This window comes from Entelurus aequoreus, linkage group LG20 (assembly GCF_033978785.1).
Source record: "Entelurus aequoreus isolate RoL-2023_Sb linkage group LG20, RoL_Eaeq_v1.1, whole genome shotgun sequence".
NCBI lineage: Eukaryota > Metazoa > Chordata > Actinopteri > Syngnathiformes > Syngnathidae > Entelurus > Entelurus aequoreus.
Window position 1 is genome coordinate 26179332 of NC_084750.1, and position 20435 is coordinate 26199766.

A 20435-nucleotide genomic window follows, 5' to 3' on the forward strand; every position below is an offset into this window, starting at 1 on the left:
CTCCGCAAGCACTCAGGAGCCGCCATTCAACGTGACGCCTTCTGATTGGCTGAGAGCATTTGTCAGACGCACACGACGACTTGGCGAGGCAACCAGCTGAAACTTGTTTTTTTTAGGTTTGTTCTTCGTTCTTTGCTAGTTTGGTCGCTAAGCTAACACGTTGTTGTTGTTCTGACACTCCCTACAAGACATCACTTCCTGTGTGGAAATTGAGCGTGGCAGCAGGGGACCTCCGACCTTTGCCGAGTCAGCACCATCTTGGTCGTGTACGACCATGAAGTGACAAAAACAAGCTGAGATGAGTGACTGCAAATTTACTTCCTGTTGAGCACTGGTGTCTAAGATGCGGCACATTCTAAAAAATACTATTACAAATTCAAGTAAATAATAAAAAGTGGGATAAAAGAGCAAACAGGTTAAATGTAACGAGAAGAAGTTGCAATGTTGACTCTGGTAACAAAACTTGCAGACAGGCTGTTTTTTTATTTAAAACGGTCATTGCTCAAAAAATAATAATGAATAAAAATCGATGTTGGTCGGAATTATTGACCTAATCGGGGCTCCAATTACTTCACACCAAATATTCCTTTTTGAAATATTGCATATTTGTGTGTATGTAATAAAAAACGTTTTTCTAAGACAAAAAGGGCATAAAAATAAAAAAGACATTAAAAAAATAAAAGCTTATAATCGATGGATGGATTTGAAATTGATCTTGAGATTTAAGCACTGAAAGTAAAAAAGTTAATAATATATGGCTTATTTTTAACATTTTTATGAGTGGTGACCTTTTGGATCTCTGGAAATTTTAGTGGAACATTCTTTTTCAAAAACTGTCTTTGCTCAAAAATAATAATGAATCAAAATCAATGTTGTTATGAAGTATTGACCTATTTAAGCTCCAATTACTTCACATCGAATATTCCACTTTGAAATATTTTTCTGGTAAAAATATGGCATATTTTGTGTTTTTGCCACATACAAAATATGTTATCAATGACTAAAAGGGCATAAAACAAACAAACATAACATAAAAAATGTAAACTTATAATCGATAGATTTTAAATTTATCTTGAGATTTAAGCGCTGAAAGAAAATATATATATATTGTATGACTTATTTTTAACATTTTTGTGAGTGGAGCCCTTTTGGTTCTCTGGAAATTTTAGTAAAATATTAAAAAAATTTAAACTGACATTGTTTAAAAAAAAAAAAAAAAGAATCAAAATTAATCTTGTTATGAACTATTGACTTATTTAAGGCTCCAATTACTTCACATCAAATATCCATCCATTCATTCTCAACCGCTTGTTCCAATGGTCCTAGGAGCTTTGAACATGTCACAAGGGAGGCGCTGGATATTGAGTCAGAGTGGACCATGTTCCGTACCTCTATTGTCGAGGCGGTTGATCGGAGCTGTGGCTGCAAGGTGGTTGGTGCCTGTTGTGGCGGTAATCCTAGAACCTGCTGGTGGACACCAGCGGTGAGGTATGCCGTCAAGCTGAAGAAAGAGTCTTATCGGGTCCTTTTGGCTCATGGGACTCCGGAAGCAACAGACAGGTACCGACAGGCCAAGGGGTGTGCAGTTTCGGCGGTCGCGGAGGCAAAAACTCGGACATGGGAGGAGTTCGGGGAAGCCATGGAAAATTAATTTCGGACGGCTTCAAAGCGATTCTGGACCACCATCCGCCGCCTCAGGAGGAGAAAGCAGTGCACTGTCAACACCGCGTATGGTGAGGATGGTGTGCTGCTGACCTCAACTGCGGACGTTGTGGATCGGTGGAGGGAATACTTAGAAGACCTCCTCAATCCCACCAACACATCTTCCTATGAGGAAGCAGTGTCTGGGGAATCTGTATTGGGCTCTCCTATTTCTGAGGCTGAGGTTGCCGAGGTAGTTAAAAAGCTCCTCGGTGGTAAGGCCCTGGGGGTGGATGAGATCCGCCCGTGGTTCCTTAAAGCTCTTGATGCTGTGGGGATGTCTTGGTTGACCAGACTCTGCAACATTGCGTGGACATAGGGGTCAGTACCTCTGGATTGGCAGACCGGGGTGGTGGTCCCTCTCTTTAGGAAGGGGAACCGTGTTACAACTATCTTGGGATCACACTCCTCAGCCTTCCCGGTAAGGTCTATTCAGGTGTACTGGAGAGGAGGCTATGCTGGAGAGTCGAACCTCAAATTCAAGAGGAGCAGTGTGGTTTTTGTCCTGGTCGTGGAACTGTGGACCAGCTCTATACTCTTGGCAGGGTACTTGAGGGTGCATGGGAGTTTGCCCAACTCAGTCATGTGTTTCGTGGACTTGGAGAAGGCATTCGACCGTGTCCCTCAGGAAGTCCTGGGGGGAGTCCTCAGAGAGTATGGGGTATCGGACTGTCTGATCGTGGCGGTCCGCTCACTGTATGATTGTGTCAGAGCTTGGTCCGCATTGCTGGCAGTAAGTCGGACCCGTTTTCAGTGAGGGTCGGACTCCGCCAGGGCTGCCCTTTGTCACAGATTCTGTTCATAACTTTTATGGACAGAATTTCTAGGTGCAGTCAGGGCATTGAGGGGATCCTGTTTCGTGGCTGCAGGATTAGGTCTCTGCTTTTTGCAGAAGATGTGGTCCTGATGGCTTCATCTGACCGGGATCTTCAGCTCTCACTGGATCGCTTTGCAGCCGAGTGTGAAGCGGCAGCGACCTCAGCACCTCCAAATCCGAGTCCATGGTTCTCGCCCGGAAAAGGGTGGAGTGCCATCTCCGGATTAGGGAAGAAATCTTTCCCCAAGTGGAGGAGTTCAAGTACCACGGAGTCTTGTTCACAAGTGAGGGAAGAGTGGATCGTGAAATGGACAGGCGGATCGGTGCGGCGTTTTCAGTTATGCGGACACTGTATCGATCAGTTGTGGTAGAAAAGGAGTTGGGCCGGAAGGCAAAGCTCCCAATTTATCGGTCGTTCTATGTTTCCATCCTCACCTGTGGTCTTGAGCTTTGGGTTATGATCGAAAGGACAAGATCACGGTACAAGCAGCCGAATGAGTTTCGTCTGTCGGGTGGCGGGGCTCTCCCTTAGAGATAGGGTGAGAAGCTCTGTCATCTGGGAGGAGCTCAAAGTAAAGCCACTGCTCCTCCACATCGAGAGGAGCCAGAGGAGGTTGTTCGGACATCTGGTCAGGATGCCACCCGGACGCCTTCCTGGGCAGGTGTTTAGGGCACGTCCGACCGGTAGGAGGGCATGAGGAAGACCCAGGACAGGCTGGGAATACTATGTCTCCCGGCTGTCCTGGGAACGCCTTGGGATCCTTGGGGAGGAGCTGGATGAAGTGGCTGGGAAGAGGGAAGTCTGGGCTTCTCTGCTTAGGCTGCTGCCCCTGCAACCCGACCTTGGATAAGCGGAAGAAAATGAATGGATGGATGGATGGACGGTGATGCTATTGTCTTACATTAGGAAGGCTAAGCTTGCTACACAACAACAGGAGCTAACATTGCTAACATATAATTTCCACATTTCTAACATACTGTTATTACTTACCGTTTCATTGCCTCCTTTGTGGCCATTAAAAGTCGTTTTTGGAAGATCCATCTTTTTGTGAAAGTTTGTGGGTGAAGCAGGACTCTTCTTGGCACACACTCGAAGCGACTTCTTCACAATTTGAAAGCGCGTTGCAGCGGGCACTTCTTACTTCTTCAGATGAAACTGGAGGTTTGAGTAACACAACCAAAAAAATCCTTTTCCTTTTTGCCAATTTTGTCTTGCGAACCACAGATGCGTGCGTATAAACTAAAAATGGCGGACAAGCGCAAGGCAGTCTGGGTAGATTTATACCACACATGAACATGTTCCCAATTGGTGACGTCACCAATTGAGCAAATTCCAAACGGACCGTTTAGAGGAGGTAGAAAGGAAGGCAAAATTGTTTTATAAATACCCCGGCAGTGACGCCATGTTTTGATTTCACATTTACGGGACTTCTGCAGATCCTAAATGCACAAGAGCAGGTACCAACAGGTGAGGAAAGTTGGTTTCACAAAATAGATGATTAAAAACCCAAGCTGTGACATCACACTAGCCCCCGCCCAACAAGTGGGGTCTTACCGTTATGCTTTGTTTTTTATTCAAAAGGTATTTACACGGCGCGGCGGGGGGGCGGCGGGGGGGCGGCGGGGGGACGGCGTGGCGCTGTTGGGAGAGTGGCCGTGCCAGCAACCCAAGGGTTCCTGGTTCGATCCCCACCTTCTACCAACCTCGTGACGTCCGTTGTGTCCTTGAGCAAGACACTTCACCCTTGCTCCTGATGGGTCGTGGTTAGGGCCTTGCATGGCAGCTCCTGCCATCAGTGTGTGAATGGGTGAATGTGGAAATAGTGTCAAAGCGCTTTGAGTACCTAGAAGGTAGAAAAGCGCTATACCAGTTGATCTGCCGCTTCTCTTTTCTGCTCTGCCCCCCTCTCCTGCGTGGGGAGGTTATCAGGCGGCCGCGGATCAGTTTCCACGAAGGATGCGCAAGCTGTTCCAAGTCGGGACCAGGGGTGGACTCCTCCTCCTGGCCTCCCTATGGACTGGACTTGGTTGGGTTGAGTATTTTTCTTCCCCGGATCTGGGTTCAGATCTGAGGGTGTCGTCGTGGTTTGTGAAGCCCCTTGAGGCATTTGAAAATGCAGTTCCCCTTTAGTGTGACAATGTTTTTGACCAATCATGAGTCTGCTATCCTCACCATCTTTGTGTTTATTGAACACTTATCATTGAGCAACTTTCATTGATCCGTAATCCTGCTGTGTCATCACAATGGGCTCGTCACTGCTGAGTAGACGACAAAGTCTCTGCTGTCCATCGCTGGTCTGAAGACAACAACACACTTTTGATGTAGGCACTATTGTGTGTGTGTGTGTGTGTGTGTTTTACCTGCTCACTGTTTTTTGTTTAAACTGGACAGAGGCGTAGCTGACTTCCTCTGCGCTGTGGCTCATTTCCTGTCCATCTGGTCCAGCACGCTCCACAGACGACGGCAAGTTACCGTACACATGCTTCACACACACACACACACACGTTTAAAAGTATGCACTCACCACACGGGTGAATGATGGGATACCAGTCGCTCACGTACTCACCAAGTGCTCCATCTCACCGTTCAGACCTTTGACGTTCTCGCATGACGCCATCCGACACTTCCTGCAAAAAAACGCCGGAGCACCACGTCAAACACATGCTAGCCGCGCGGATGCTAAGTGTGCTTATGCTAACTGCGCGGATGCTAAGTGTGTTTATGCTAACCGCTTAGGTGCCAAGTGTGCTTATCAGCAGGCTAGCGACCCTAACTTAGCCACCTTTTAATGATGAAAATGAGCAGGATAGAACTCAGCAACACCAAAAGAAGGCCAATGGTTCCGCCAAGAGTCGGTGCAAGCCACCCATCGAGTGAATCTATGAAAAGAAAAATGTGTGTGATGAGCTTCGATTGGTGAACGTGACGTTCCCAAGTGAGACTGACGAGCAAAATCAGGAAATAATTTACCGGATTTACGCGCTTCCACGTTCAAACTGAAAGGCAGCGATGTTGTCCCGGTGTCCCTGGCCAGTGCGCATGTGTAGTTGCCGGACTTGCCCGTGGTCAGCGGGCCCAGCTGCAGGGTGGGGCCAGATTCTACGAGGGCGTGGCCGTCTCGGAGCCAGCGGACCTCCAGCTGTTGGAAGGAGCAGCGGCAAGCACAGCTCAAAATCACCCTGTCGCCCTCAGTCACCCTGAGGGGGGCGTTGCTTAACACCACCATCCGAGCGTCATCTATTGGAGCGCAGACGACATAGGGTTTGACTCGGACTTGTTACCGTGGAAACACCATCAGCAGCGAGCATGCTAATCGTACTCATGCTAATTGTGGCTATGCTAACTGAATTGATAAGTGTGCCTATAGTAACTGTAGTGATGCTAATTGTGTCTATGCTAACCGTACTGATGCTAATTGTGCCAATGCTAACAGTATGGATGCTAATTGTGACTATGCTAACCATACTGATGCTAATTGTGTGCTATGCTAACCGTACTGATGCTAAGTGTGGCTATGCTAGCCGTACTGATGCTAATTGTGTCTATACTAACGTACTGATGCTAAGGGTGTCTATGTTAACCGTATTAATGCTAAAGTGCTAAATCTGACTATAATAATATTAATAATAATGGATTAGATTTATATAGCGCTTTTTCTATCGACTATGCTAATCGTACTGATGCTAATTGTGACATGGTAACCGTACTGATGCTAAGTGCGCCTATGCTAAAGTTGCTAATGCTAGGAATGCCTATTCTAAACATACTAATGCTAAGTGTAACTTTGCTAACAGTGTTAATGCTAAGTGTGCCTATGCTGACAGTACTGTTTTTAATTGCACCTATGTTAGCAGTACTAATGCTAACTAACCATGCTAATGCTAAGTGTGTCTATGCTAATTGTATTAATGTTAAGTGTGCCCATGCTATCCGTACTGATGCTAAGTGTGCTTATGCTAACTGTACTGATGCTATGTGTGCCGATACTAATCGTAACCTTAAGTGTCCTAATGCTAACTGTACTGATGCTAAGCGTGCCTATGCTAACCACATTGATGCTAAATGCACCTATGCCAACGGTGATAATGTTAGGTATGCCTATGCTAACCGTACTGATGCTAATGTGCTTAGTGTGCCTATGTTAACTGTACTGACGCTAAATGTGCTAAGTGTGCCGATGCTAACCGTACTAATGCTAAAAGTGCTAAGTGTGCCTAAGCTAAGTGTACTGAAGCTAAGTGGGCCCATACTAATCGTACTAATGCTAAATGTGCTAAGTGTGCCTAAGCTAACTGTACTGAAGCTAAGTGTGCCCATACTAATCGTACTAATGTTAAATGTGCTAAGTGTCCCAATGCTATCTGTACTGATGCAAAGTGTGCCTATGCTAACTGTACTAATGCTAAATGTGCTAAGTGTGCCTATGATAACTGTACTAATGCTAAGTGTGCCTATGCTAACTGTACTGATGCTAAATCAATCAATCAATCAATGTTTATTTATATAGCCCTAAATCACAAGTGTCTCAAAGGGCTGTACAAGCCACAACGACATCCTCGGTACAGAGCCATGTACTAACTGTGTTTAAGCTAACTGTACTGAGACTAAGTGTGCCTATGCTAACTGTGCTGATGCCAAGTGTACCTATGCTAACCGCACTACCGTATTTTTCGGAGTATAAGTCGCTCCGGAGTATAAGTTGCTCCGGAGTATAAGTCGCACCGGCCGAAAATGCATAATAAAGAAGGAAAAAAACATATACCGTATTTTCCGCACTATGAGGCGCACCTAAAAACCTCCAATTTTCTCAAAAGCTGACAGTGCGCCTTATAATCTGATGCGCCATATATATGGACCAATATTGAGCCACAACAGGTCTCGCAACTACGGGATGCATAACGTAACCCCAGCCTCTACTGTAGCGTCTATTCTATGCGCCTTATAATGCGGTGCGCCTTATATATGAACAATGTTTTAAAATAGGCCATTCATTGAAGGTGCGCCTTATAATCCGGTGCGCCTTATAGTGCGGAAAATACAGTATAAGTCGCACTGGAGTGTAAGTCGCATTTTGGGGGGAAATTTATTTGATAAAACCCAACACCAAGAATAGACATTGGAAAGGCAATTTAAAATAAATAAAGAATAGTGAACCACAGGCTGAATAAGTGTACGTTATATGACGCATAAATAACCAACTGAGAACGTGCCTGGTATGTTAACGTAACATATTATGGTAAGAGTCATTCAAATAACTATAACATATAGAACATGCTATACGTTTACCAAATAATCTGTCACTCCTAATCGCTAAATCCCATGAAATCTTATACGTCTAGTCTCTTACGTGAATGAGCTAAATAATATTATTTGATATTTTACGGTACTGTGTTAATAATTTCACACATAAGTCGCTCCTGAGTATAAGTCGCACCCCCGGCCAAACTATGAAAAAAAACTGCGACTTATAGTACGAAAAATACGGTAATGGCAAATGTGCTAAGTGTACCTATGCTAACCCGTACCGATGCTAAGTGCGGCGATTCTAACTATACCAATGCTAAATAGACTAAATGTGCCTATTCTAACTGTACTAATGCTAAGTGTGCCTATGCTATACATACTAATGCTAAATGTGCTTAGTGTGCATATACTAACTGCACTGATGCTAAGCGTGCCTATGCTAACTGTCCAGCCATCCATTCATTTTCTACCGCTTGTCCCTCACGGGGTCGCGGCGGGGTGCTGGAGCCTATCTCAGCTGCATTCGGGCGGAAGGCAGGGTACACCCTGGACAAGTCGCCACCACATCGCAGGGCCAACGCAGATAGACAGACAACATTAACACTCACATTCACACACTAGGGCCAATTTAGTGTTGCCAATCAACCTATCCCCAGGTGCATGTCTTTGGAGGTGGGAGGAAGCCAGAGTACCCTAATCTAACCCATTACTAAGTGTGCCTATTCTAACCGCACTGATGTTAAATGTACCGATGACGTTGACCTTTGCCCCCGTGGTGCCAGTGAAATGTCCAACGGGATCAGCAGCCTCCATCCGGAAGCGGAGCACCCCGTTGTCCGTTTTCTGGACGTCGTGGATCACGAGCGTGCAGTTTCCCTCCAAGTCTCCCAGGTACTTGTAGCGCGAGCCAGGGCGGGGCCTGGTGCTGTCGTACACGGACGGCGTGGAGCCGTGACAAATGAGGTGGTCGACGCACCACACCGCCCTGACCACCGCCATTAGGGGCGTGAACGTGCAGCCGACGGCGAGCGTGGAGCCTTTGACCGCGCACGTGGCCGACGTCTGGTAGCGCACGCGAGCGACCCCCCTCGTTGAACCTGCCGACAGACGACGTCACCATGAGCACGGGGTCACGTGACCCGTCCGAAGTCGGTTACTCACCTGTCAGGAGCAACGCCACGAGCACACTCTGACGCCAGAACGCCATCTTGGAGGACAACGGCGGCGACCAAGCAAAAAAGAGGAAGTGAGTGCGTTGGGAAAGAACACTTCCGTCTCTTTCACTTTTTCTTTCCCTCTGCGGTGCAACGAGAGAAGAAACGCGGTCAAGTACCGCAAACAATTTTCATTTAAAAAAAAGAAGTTTGGATTTCACTTATTGTTAAACTTATCCATTATTATTATTATTATTATTATTATTATTATTATTGTTATTAATGCTCACGGTCACGTGACTGGATAGTGGGGGTGGGGGGGAGGAGCCACTAGGAAGTACCAGCACACGCAGGAGTGGGATGTTGTAAGGAGGTCTCACTCTGACGACATTTCCCTGCCAACTTGAAACGCACACACAGACAAATTTAAACATGTGGGGGACATTTTGATATTTATCATTTTCAAAACCAATACAGTGCACTATTTATTGTTTTTTTTAAAAACATTTATTGATTTTCAGACACATTAAATGACATGCATTGATGTTGAAATTAGAGTAATAATATAAAATAATAATACATAAAGAAAGAAACCACAGACAGCTGCATTCCTGAATGACCTTAGAGAGACATAGCAACCCACAAGCACACAAATGACTCATCAACCACCCACATTTCATTTGTGATTCAATCAGGGTGAAAATACAACCCTGTTTTTTTTTAGGCCAAACACAAAATATGCAATATTTTCCCCACAAAAAAACATTTCGACATGGAATATTTGATGTGAAGTAATTAAAACCTTAAAAATAGGTCAATAAATCATGATAGTTTAAAAGAAAATCGACTAAAATTCCCACTCATAAGTGTTAGAAATACATAATATATTATTTATACATTTTTCAACACATAGATCACTAGATCAACTTCTGATCTGTCGGTATAGGTTTTTTTTTTTTTTTAAGTTTATGCTCTTTTTGTGACAAAAACAAACAAATCCTGCATTTTTATGGCAAAAACACAAAATATGCAATATTTTCCCCAAAAAAACATTTCAACGTGGAATATTTTATGTGAAGTAATTTGAGCCTTAAAAATAAGTCAATAAATCCTAACATTGATTTTAATTCATTATTATATTTTGAACAATGACGGTTTGAAAAAAAAACAACTTACATCACTAGATCAACTTCGGATCTGTCGATAAAATTATTTTTTTCTTTTATGTTTTATGCTCTTTTTGTGACAAAAACAAACAAATCCTGTATTTTTTTGGCAAAAACACAAAAGATACAATATTTTCCCCAAAAAAACTTTTCAACATGAATATTTAATGTTATGTAATTGGAGTCTTTAAAATGGATAAATAAATCATAACATTGATTCATTATATTTTGAACAATGACTGTTTTAAAAAACTAAAATCAAGTTTAAAAAAGTGTTAAAAGTACATCATATACCGTTGTTTTTTTTAATTTTCAACACTTAAATCACTAGGTCAACTTCAGATATATCCACTGATTTAAGGTTAGATTTTTTTTCTGTAATGTTTTCTGCTTATTTTGTAAATCACAAACAAATCCTGCTTTATATGGCCAAAACACAAAATATACAATATTTTCCACCAAAATGCTTTCAAAGTGGAATACTGAATGTGAAGTAATTGGAGCCTTGAATAAGTTTAAAAAAAAATCATAACATTGGTTTTGACTAATTTTTCTTTTTTAACAATGACCGTTTTTAGAAAAAAAAAAATCCCAATAAAATTCTCATATAAGGAACTGTTTTTTTTTAGCTTTCATCGCTTAAATCTTTAGAACAATTTCAGATTTATTGTTACGGTACGGGGGGATAAAGACGGCACAGAATGCAGGGACGTTGTTTTAGCTCTGTATGTACTGTATATATAAAATAAGAAATGAAGTGTGAAACTAATCCAAATGTGTGTGGTGTGTGACTATGTGTAGTGATTAGCTGAGTGTTATCAGGAGTGTTGAGCGAGGGGCGGACAGCCAAGGGGGCAAGGCAAGCTCAGAGGTCCGTGAGCAAGCGTGAGGTCAAGAGCAGGAGCGAGGCGTCAGGGTCCGTGTGCAGGTGGGAGGTCGAGATCCAAAAAGGGGCAGCCAGGGAACCAGAGGGGAATAGGGGGAGACGAGACACAGTGCTTGTCATCAGGGGACAAAGGAATGCCGCTGGAACGACACGGGAACACGAGACAAATGAAACACAAAGGAGGAGAAAACAGAGAGAGAGAGAGAGCATAGAGCTTGACAAGAGTTGGCTTACTGTACGAAACAGAAAACTACGTTCTGGCCCGGAATGCGGGTTTGCACTGGCTTAAGAAGCCCAGGAAGCTCATCAGCGACAGGTGTGTAGAGTGCTGATTGAATGCAGCCGCCTGCCGCAGCCGGAGTGGCTGCACAGGAGTGCACCCTGGCCGTGACATTTATTCGTCGTTTATAAGTTATCAACATTTTTTTTGTATGCCCTTTTTGTCGAAGAAAACTTTTTAAAGGGCAACACACTAAATATGCAATATTTTCCCCAAAAAAACATTTCTAAGTGGAATATTTGACGTGGAGTGCCTTGAAAGGTCAGTAATTCATAACAACGTTGACTTTTAATCATTATTATTTTTTGAGCAAAGACAGTTTTAAAGAAAAAAAACAGTCAATATTGCAACTTTTTTTAATCATTAGATGTCACCTGTTTGCTCTTGCCTCTTTTATTCCACGTTTTTTTTTGTTTTTTTTGTAATAGTATTTTTTAAATGCCTTTAAAATATTTATTTTAGTTTGTACATTCCGTTAACGATTATAGCGCAATCATTTCCGCCCGCGGAGTGACGCCTCGCTCCCAATAAACCACCTCTGTGCTGCCTCACTGCGCAGACTCCCTGCATCTCAGCGCGAGAGCATCAGTCAGACACCGCCTGGACGACACGCCCGGACCCGAGCCGACGGACCGGACCGGACCAGACCGGATCGATGCAGGCTTCTTGCTGACTCTTGTCGTCGGTGGACGCTCAGTAAACAAGCAGTGGTTGCTCGCTAACCTTTTCCCGCGCCTGGCTTTTCTCGTCTGGACGCTTCCAACCCAGTCACAAAATGGCGGACATGACAGATCTGCGACCCTCCTACGGTAAGAGGACCGGCGGACGTATGTTGTTTATATCAATATTTCTTGTTTAGGCAGAGCATTTTGAGCGAGTTGACGCGTTTTGCTGATTAATTCGTTTCAAACGTCACTGGACAACACCGAAATACCGAAAATTAGCTGCAGTTTTAAGCGGCCAAAGGCGGATAAATTGTCCCAAAGATTTGTGTACGGGCGTTCACTACTATCTCTTCGTGGGCCTAGTGGTGATGTCATGTCTGTACCCGGCAGTCCCAGTGCGCCCTTGCATGACGTCATAATCAGTACCCATATATGTGTGTGTGTGTGTGTGTGTGTGTGTTGCCAGGCAGCAGCATGAGCTCTTTAAACCATTTCCAAAACATGACATCATGTGACTTTGAATGAAGGAAGTTCTCTATTCTGATTGGCTGCAGACAAACTCAGAGGGGTGTATATGTCCATCCGTCCATCCATTTTCTATCACTTGCCCCTTTCGGGGTCGTGGTGGGGGGGTGCTGGAGCCCATCTCAGCTGCATTCGGGCAGAAGGCGGGGTACACCCTGGACAAGTCGCCACCTCATCGCAGGGCCAACACAGATAGACATGTGAAATTACTGCCAAAACTCCACAAACAAACACAAATGTTTTTATATTCACTCCCAACGATTCGCAATATAAAAAAGGCTCGCAAGTATGAAAACAAGTTTCTTCAATTAAAAAAAATAATTCGCAAGTATCAAAACAATTTTCTTAAATTAAAAAAACGATTCGCATGTTTAAAAAGTATTTTCTTAAATAATGATTCTCAAGTATAAAAACAATTTTCCTAAATCAAAAACGATTTGCAAGTATTACAATTTTTTTGTGAAATTGCTGCCAAAACTCCACAAACAAACACAAATGTTTTTATATTCACTACCAACGATTCGCAATATAAAAAAGGCTCGCAAGTATGAAAACAAGTTTCTTCAATTAAAAAAAATGTTTCGCAAGTATCAAAACAATTTTCTTAAATTAAAAAAATGATTCGCATGTTTAAAAAGTATTTTCTTAAATAATGATTCTCAAGTATAAAAACAATTTTCCTAAATCAAAAACGATTTGCAAGTATTAAAAAATGTTTGTGAAATTGCTGCCAAAACTCCACAAACAAACACAAATGTTTTTATATTCACTCCCAACGATTCGCAATATAAAAAAGGCTCGCAAGTATGAAAACAAGTTTCTTCAATTAAAAAAAAGGATTCGCAAGTATCAAAACAATTTTCTTAAATTAAAAAAACGATTCGCATGTTTAAAAACTATTTTCTTAAATAATGATTCCCAAGTATTAAAACAATTTTCCTAAATCAAAAACGATTTGCAAGTATTAAAACAATTTTCTTAAATAAAAAAGACGCTTTGCAAGTATAAAACCATTTTCTTATGTTGTAAAACTGTATCCCAAGTCAAAAAAAAAATATTGCAAGTAAAAAAACGATTCGGAAGTATAAAAAAAATGTTTTGAAATAAAAAATAATTCGCAAGTATAAAAATGTTTTTCTTAAAAAATATAATTGCAAGTATAAAAACAACTTTCTTAAATTCAAAAAAATGCTTTGCAAGTATAAAAACAATGTTCTTCTGTTGTAAAACTGTATCTCAAGTTTAAAAAAAAAAAAAAAATTCTGCAAGTAAAAAAACGATTTGGAATAAAAAAAAAAATTCTGCAAGTGAAAAAACGGTTCGCTATTAAAAAACATTCTGCAAATAAAAAAAACGATTCACAAGTAACTAAACAATTCGCAGATATGAAAACAATTTTCTTCAATTAAAAAAAATAATTTGCAAGTTTTCTTAAATAAAAAACGCTTTGCAATTATAAAAACAAATTTCTTCTGTTGTAGAACTGTATCCCAAGTTTAAAAAAAAAATATTCTGCAAGTAAAAAAACGATTCGTAATAAAAATTAAAAAATTCTGCAAGTAAAAAAACGCTTCGCAATTTTAAAAAAATTCTTGATTCACAACAAAACAATTCGCAGGTATAAAAACAATTTTCTTCAATTAAAAAAATAATCGGCTTGTATAAAAACAATTTTCTTAAATAAAAAAATGATTTGTAAGTATAAAAACTTTTTTTAATCAAAAAAAATATTTGCAAATTTAAAAAATTTTTTTTCCTTCAAGTAAAAATTTTTGGCAATGATATTCCACAGAAGAGAGGGGAAACAAGCTCAACCTGTAAGTTAACCTGTACGTTTCCCCTCTCGTCTGTTCAACACTTTACTCCCTGCCCCTCTCCTTTTGTTGTTATTTTTGGCAGAGGGCACCATGCACAAATGACATTGCCTTAAATTGACTCAGCAGCACCACCTGTCGTTTTAGAGTGTGAATTACGGGTGCTCGGAGTGAAAGTGTGTGGATCACGCAGCGTGGAATTTTACTGCCAACAGTTTTAACTTGTAAGAAAATAGTTTTTATATTGTACTTTTAAATCATTTATTTAATTGAAGAAAATATTTTTTTACTAGCAAACTGTGTCTTTCTTTAATTCAAGAAACTTTTTTTTTACCTGCGAATCCTTTTTTTTTATTGTATAAAGTTGTATTTTTACTTGCGGATCATTTTTAAATTGTAGAAAATATTTTTTTCTACCCGAGAATCGTATTTTTTAATTGAAGAAAACAGTTTTTGTACTTGCAAATAGTTGTTTTTATTTGAATAAAATTGTTTTTTATTTGCAAAGATGTTTTTTTGTAGAAAATACATATATTTTTTATAGTTTTTATACTCGTGAATTGTTTATAAATTAAAGAAACTAGTTTTTTTATTTGCAGAATTTTTTTAATTTTTTTTTTGGAGTCGTTTTTTTAAATTTAGGGAAAAAAAAAGTTTTTCTTGCAGAAATTTTGTTTTTATGCTTGCTAATCGTTTTTAAATTTAGGAAATCCGTTTTTTTTACTTCCAGTAAATAGTTTTATACTTGCGAATCGTTTTTAAATAGAATAAATCTGTTTTTTACTTGCAAAAAATTGTTTTTATACTTGGGAGTCGCTTTTAAATGAAAACATTTTTTTTTACCCGTGAATCGTTTTTATAACGAAAGAAAAGTATTTTTTTTACTTGGGAATCATTGGGGTGAGGAAAAGCATTTTTGTGTTTGTGGAGTTTCAGCAGTAAATTAACTGTGTGTGTGTGCGCATGTATGTATGACAACAAAGAACTTCACAAACAGCGTCCCCTCCAATTCGAAACCCCACTCAAAAGAAAAAAGGCTTTGTCACTGAAGGTATTCTCACTTCCTGTTTTCACCCGCAGCCATGTCTCCCGTCCTGGCGGGCTTCCTTGGAGCGGGCGTCCTGGTTCTGGTGGTGATCGTGGTGATCCTGCTGTGGTCCTTCTGCCAGCGTCGTTACCTGCACGCGTCGGGGCGCTACAAGCTGCACGGCGACCGCTACTGCGACGCTGAGGACCCGCCTTACAAGTTCATCCACATGCTGAAGGGCATCAGCATTTACCCAGAGTCCCTCAGCAGCAGCAAGAGGATTGTGCGCAGCGCCAGGCGTACCGAGCGGGACGGAGAGCGAGGGTGCTCATCGGCCGGCGGGAGGGGCCTGGTGCTGGTGGACGCGGAAAACAACATCCTGGATGTCCCGGGTCAGCTGCAGATGAGTCACCTGGTGGCCCCCGCCGGAGCGGGCCACGCCCACGCAGAGCGAGCCTTACCCGTCCGCGCCGACTACTGCTGCCTGGACAGCAGCTCGGCCAGCAGCAGCAGCCAGACCAGCAGCAAGACCGCCTCGCCTTTCACCCCTGCCTCCTCCGAGCCCGAGCCAGAGGCCAGCCTGGGCGCCGTCAGCCTCACCGTGGACTACAACTTCCCCAAGAAGGCGCTAGTCGTCACCATCGTCGGGGCCCGGGGCCTCCCCGCCATGGATGAGCAAGCCGGCAGCTCCGACCCGTATGTGAAGATGACCATCCTGCCGGAGAAAAAGCACCGCGTCAAGACCCGCGTGCTGAGGAAGACTCTGGACCCGCTCTTCGATGAGACCTTCACCTTCTACGGCGTGGCCTACAGCTCGCTGCCTGAGCTCACGCTGCACTTCCTGGTCCTCAGCTTCGACCGCTTCGCTCGCGACGATGTCATCGGGGAGGCGGTGGTGCCGCTGAAGGGTGTGGACCCGAGTACGGGCCGAGTCCACCTGAGCCAGCAAATCACCAAAAGGAACATGCAGGTGAGGAGGGGCGTGGCTAATTCCTACTCTTGCACAAGCATGTTCTTCTTCTTTTATGTTGCGCACAATGCTAATATGGCTAATGCTATGACAGCTGACTCTGTGTTGTCATGACAACTCACGCTGCCAACCTTCCAAATCAGTTACTTTGGTCTAGATTTGTTTGTTTATTAAACTCCGCGTTATCTGCTGCAATAGACAAGGCAGCTAACGTCTGCATTATTAATATTGACATCGTATTTAAAGGGGCTGTTTGCAGCCTTTATGATGCCTGTAAGCATTTAATCCCGCCCACTTCCTGCTTTTAGCACAACATCCTGACATAAACCATGCCTGCTCGGCTAATTATAGCAAAGTTGAGCTACTAACGTTAGCAATCATATACTGTATATTCTATGATAACAACAATGACTCAAAATGAGCACACAGCCAACATTTTAAAAGAATGGAAGTCTGTAAATGTCTTGGAGCGGCCCAGCCAGAGCCTAGACTTGAATTCCATTGAACATCTCTGGGGAGATCTGAAAATGGCTTCCCATTCAACCGGATGGGGCTTGAGAGGTGCTGCAACGAGGAAAGGGAGAAACTGCCCAAAGATAGATGTGCCAAGCTTCTGGCATCTTATTCAAAAAGATTTGAGGCTGTAATTTCTGCCAAAGGTGCATCAACAAAGTATTGCGCAAACGCTCTCAATACTTATGTACATGTGATTTCTTACACTTTTAGTTTTACTACATTTGCAAAAAAAAATAGAAAAAAAATATTTTCACAATATCATTATGGGGTATTGTGTGTAGAATGTTGAGGACAAAAATGAACTTATTCCATTATGGAATAAGGCTGTGACATAACAAAATGTGGGGGGGAAATGAAGCCCTGTGAATACTTTCCAGATGCACTATTTAATGTTGTGCCATATTTATATATTTATTGTGCGATATTCACATTATATTTAACGTTGTGCCCTATTTACATTATGTTTAATGTTGAGCAATATTTACATCATATTTATTGTGCGATATTCACATTATATTTAATGTTGTGCCATATTTACTGTGCGATATTCACATTATATTTAACGTGCCATATTTACATCATATTTGATATGCAATATTTACATTATATTTAACGTTGTGCCATAATTACATATTTAATATGCGATTTTCAGATCATGATTGTTGTGCTATATTTACATCGTATTTAATGTGCGATATTTACATTATATTTAATGTTGTGTCATATTTACATCATATTTATTGTGCGATATTCACATTATATTTAATGTTGTGGCATATTTACATCATATTTATTATGCCATATTTACATTATATTTTATATTGTGCCATATTTCCATCATATTTATTGTGCCATATTTACATTATATTTAATATTGTGCCATATTTACATAATATTTATTGTGCGATATTCACATTATATTTAATGTTGTGCCACATTTACATCATATTTATTGTGCCATGTTTACATTATATTTAATGTGCCCCGTTTACATTATTTTTATTGTGCGATATTCACATTATATTTAATGTTGTGCCATATTTATATATTTATTGTGCGATATTCACATTATATTTAACGTTGTGCCATATTAACATTATGTTTAATGTTGAGCAATATTTACATCATATTTATTGTGCGATATTCACATATTTAATGTTGTGCCATATTTACTGTGTGATATTCACATTATATTTAACGTGCCATAATTATATCATATTTGATATGCAATATTTAAATTATATTTAACGTTGTGCCATATTTACATATTTAATATGCGATTTTCAGATCATAATTAATGTTGTGCCATATTTACATCATATTTAATGTGCGATATTTACATTATATTTAATGTTGTCATATTTACATCATATTTATTGTGCGATATTCACATTATATTTAATGTTGTGCCATATTTACATCATATTTATTGTGCCATATTTACATATTTAATGTGCGATATTCACATTATATTTAATGTTGTGCCATATTTACATCATATTTATTGTGCCATATTTACATTATTTTTATTGTGCCATATTCACATTATATCTAATGTTGTGCGATATTTAATATACAATTTTTGCATCATATTTAATGTGCGATATTTCCATCATATTTATTGTGCCATATTTACATTAATGTTGTGCCATATTTTCATCATATTTATTGTGCGATATTCACATTATATTTAATATTGTGCCATATTTACATTGTATTTATTTTGCGATATTCACATTATATTTAATGTTGTGCCAAATTTACATCATATTTATTGTGCTATATTCACATTGTATTTAATGTTGTGCCACATTTACATCATATTTATTGTACAATCTTTACATTTACGCATCATAGTAATCCCCTCTCGCATCATAATAATCCTCTCAATTCCCCCCAAAAACGGATTAACTCGCTGGAATATAAAGACAATATAACATACATCCATAAACATGGATGCATATGCAAAAGTGCAATATATTTATCTGTACAGTAATCTATTTATATGCACCTTATTGCTCTTTAATCCTGCACTACAACGAGCTAATGCAACAACATTTCATTCTTATCTGTACTGTAAAGTTCAAATTTGAGTAACAATAAAAGGAAGTCTAAGTCTAATTATATGGAATGTTGTGCCATATTTACATCATATTTATTGTGCGGTATTCACATTATATTTAATGTTGTGCCATATTTACATAATTAATGTACGATATTCACATTATATTCATTGTTGTGCCGTATGCGCCACCGCTGCTGCTCACTGCTCCCCTCTCCTCTCAGGGGGTGATCAAGGGTGATGGGTCAAATGCAGAGAATAATTTTGCCACACCTAGTGTGTGTGTGAAAATCATTGGCACTTTAACTTAATTTACATCATATTTATTGTGCGATATTTACATTATATGTAATGTTGTGCCATTTTTACATATTTAATGTGCGATATTCAAATTATATTTATTGTTGTGCCAAATTTACATCATATTTATTGAGCGATATTCACATTATATTTAATGTTGTGCCAAATTTACATCATATTTATTGTGCAATATTCATATTATATTTAATGTTGTGCCATATTTACATTATATTTAATGTGCGATATTCACATTAAATTTATTGTGCGATATTCACATATTTATCGTTGTGCCGAGGGTTGCAAAGGGGTGGAAAGTTTCCGGTAAATTTCTGGAAACTTTCTGGAAATTTACCACGGGAAGTTAAGCTCGAGAAGTTTGGAAATTTTGACCATGTTTTGATTATTCAAAGTTGGAAGCTTGTAAAACACACAGATATAAATAGTCAGCTAAACAATTGGAGTAGTCTTTAAAAATATTTTACTTTTATTTTATTGATGGACAAATGAATAGAAATAGACTAGATGAATAAACGAACACTCAATCAGCATGCTAAATCAAACTATAACCTACATTCTTGTATGACAACAGAATGGCTAGCAGAACAGAAGGCAGAGGAAACTACACGTTTTGATTTAGTATTTGCTAATTGAACTTTACAGATCACAAAAAAGGTCAATTCAGATCGCTAACGTTGTTAGCATAAATGAATGGGATTTAACATAGAGAAAATTAGCGTCACGGCCAATGGAGTAATATTTTCGGTTCATTATGAGACTGTGGTGGTACATAAACCTAGCTAGCTAGAGATATTGGCCCCAAAATCATTTAACAAGTACAGGAACAGCTAGCTATCTTGAGTAGAAGTGTGCTGGAGTAGTCTACAGTCATACAGTAACAAGCAATTACACCTCTATTAAACTTAAATACCATAGATCAAATATATTTACCCCAGTAATATCATCAAAACTTACCTGACTGGATGAAGTCCTTGGGCTCAAATACTAGCGTGGCCTCAATAGCCCTGCTGTAGTGTGTAGCATGCTGGGAATGATATGTGCACGTGATGGAAGAATGCACTGCACATGTGATGGAGTAATGCACTGTGAAGGGTTGAAATTCATCTGGATTGGTTGTTTACATTATATTTACTGTGCGTATTCACATTATATTTAATGTTGTGCCATATTATAAAAATGGGACCCATTACCTCCCTGCTTGGCACTCAGCATCAAGGGTTGGAATTAGGGGTCAAATCACCAAAAATAATTCCCTGGCGCGGCACCGCTGCTGCCCACTACTCCCCTCA

The 20435-nt window shown here is 40.4% G+C and overlaps 2 protein-coding genes across 5 annotated transcripts in view; one reads left to right on the forward strand and one right to left on the reverse strand.

Moving 5' to 3' along the window:
* Positions 1-20435, forward strand: part of syt11b (synaptotagmin XIb) — a 42421-nt gene that overhangs the window by 17512 nt on the left and 4474 nt on the right. For 2 of the 3 annotated variants that reach the window (XR_009822176.1, XM_062029800.1), the window contains exons 1-3: positions 11299-11510; positions 11809-12058; positions 15334-16250. Coding sequence is in view for 2 of the 3 variants with exons in the window: in XM_062029800.1 (XP_061885784.1) it covers positions 12025-12058; positions 15334-16250 (951 nt within the window). In the remaining variant the exon portion in view is untranslated. Of the gene's footprint in view, positions 1-11298; positions 11511-11808; positions 12059-15333; positions 16251-20435 lie in introns of those variants that run through there. The other variant, XM_062029801.1, reaches the window with a different exon arrangement.
* On the reverse strand, positions 4600-9007 carry LOC133636117 (uncharacterized). 2 transcript variants are annotated; one of them, XR_009822177.1, is made up of 8 exons: positions 8925-9007; positions 8513-8860; positions 5490-5756; positions 5302-5398; positions 5086-5146; positions 4880-5001; positions 4692-4815; positions 4600-4616 (listed from the first exon to the last, which is right to left on the reverse strand). XR_009822177.1 is itself a non-coding variant. In XM_062029802.1 (7 exons), exons 1-7 carry the CDS (start codon positions 8968-8970, stop codon positions 4758-4760), a joined length of 999 nt encoding a protein of 332 aa, XP_061885786.1. In that variant the 5' UTR covers positions 8971-9007; the 3' UTR covers positions 4685-4757. The 2 variants fall into 2 exon arrangements, 1 of the variants encoding a protein (XP_061885786.1); XM_062029802.1 differs by lacking the exon at positions 4600-4616 and having other exon boundaries at positions 4685-4815.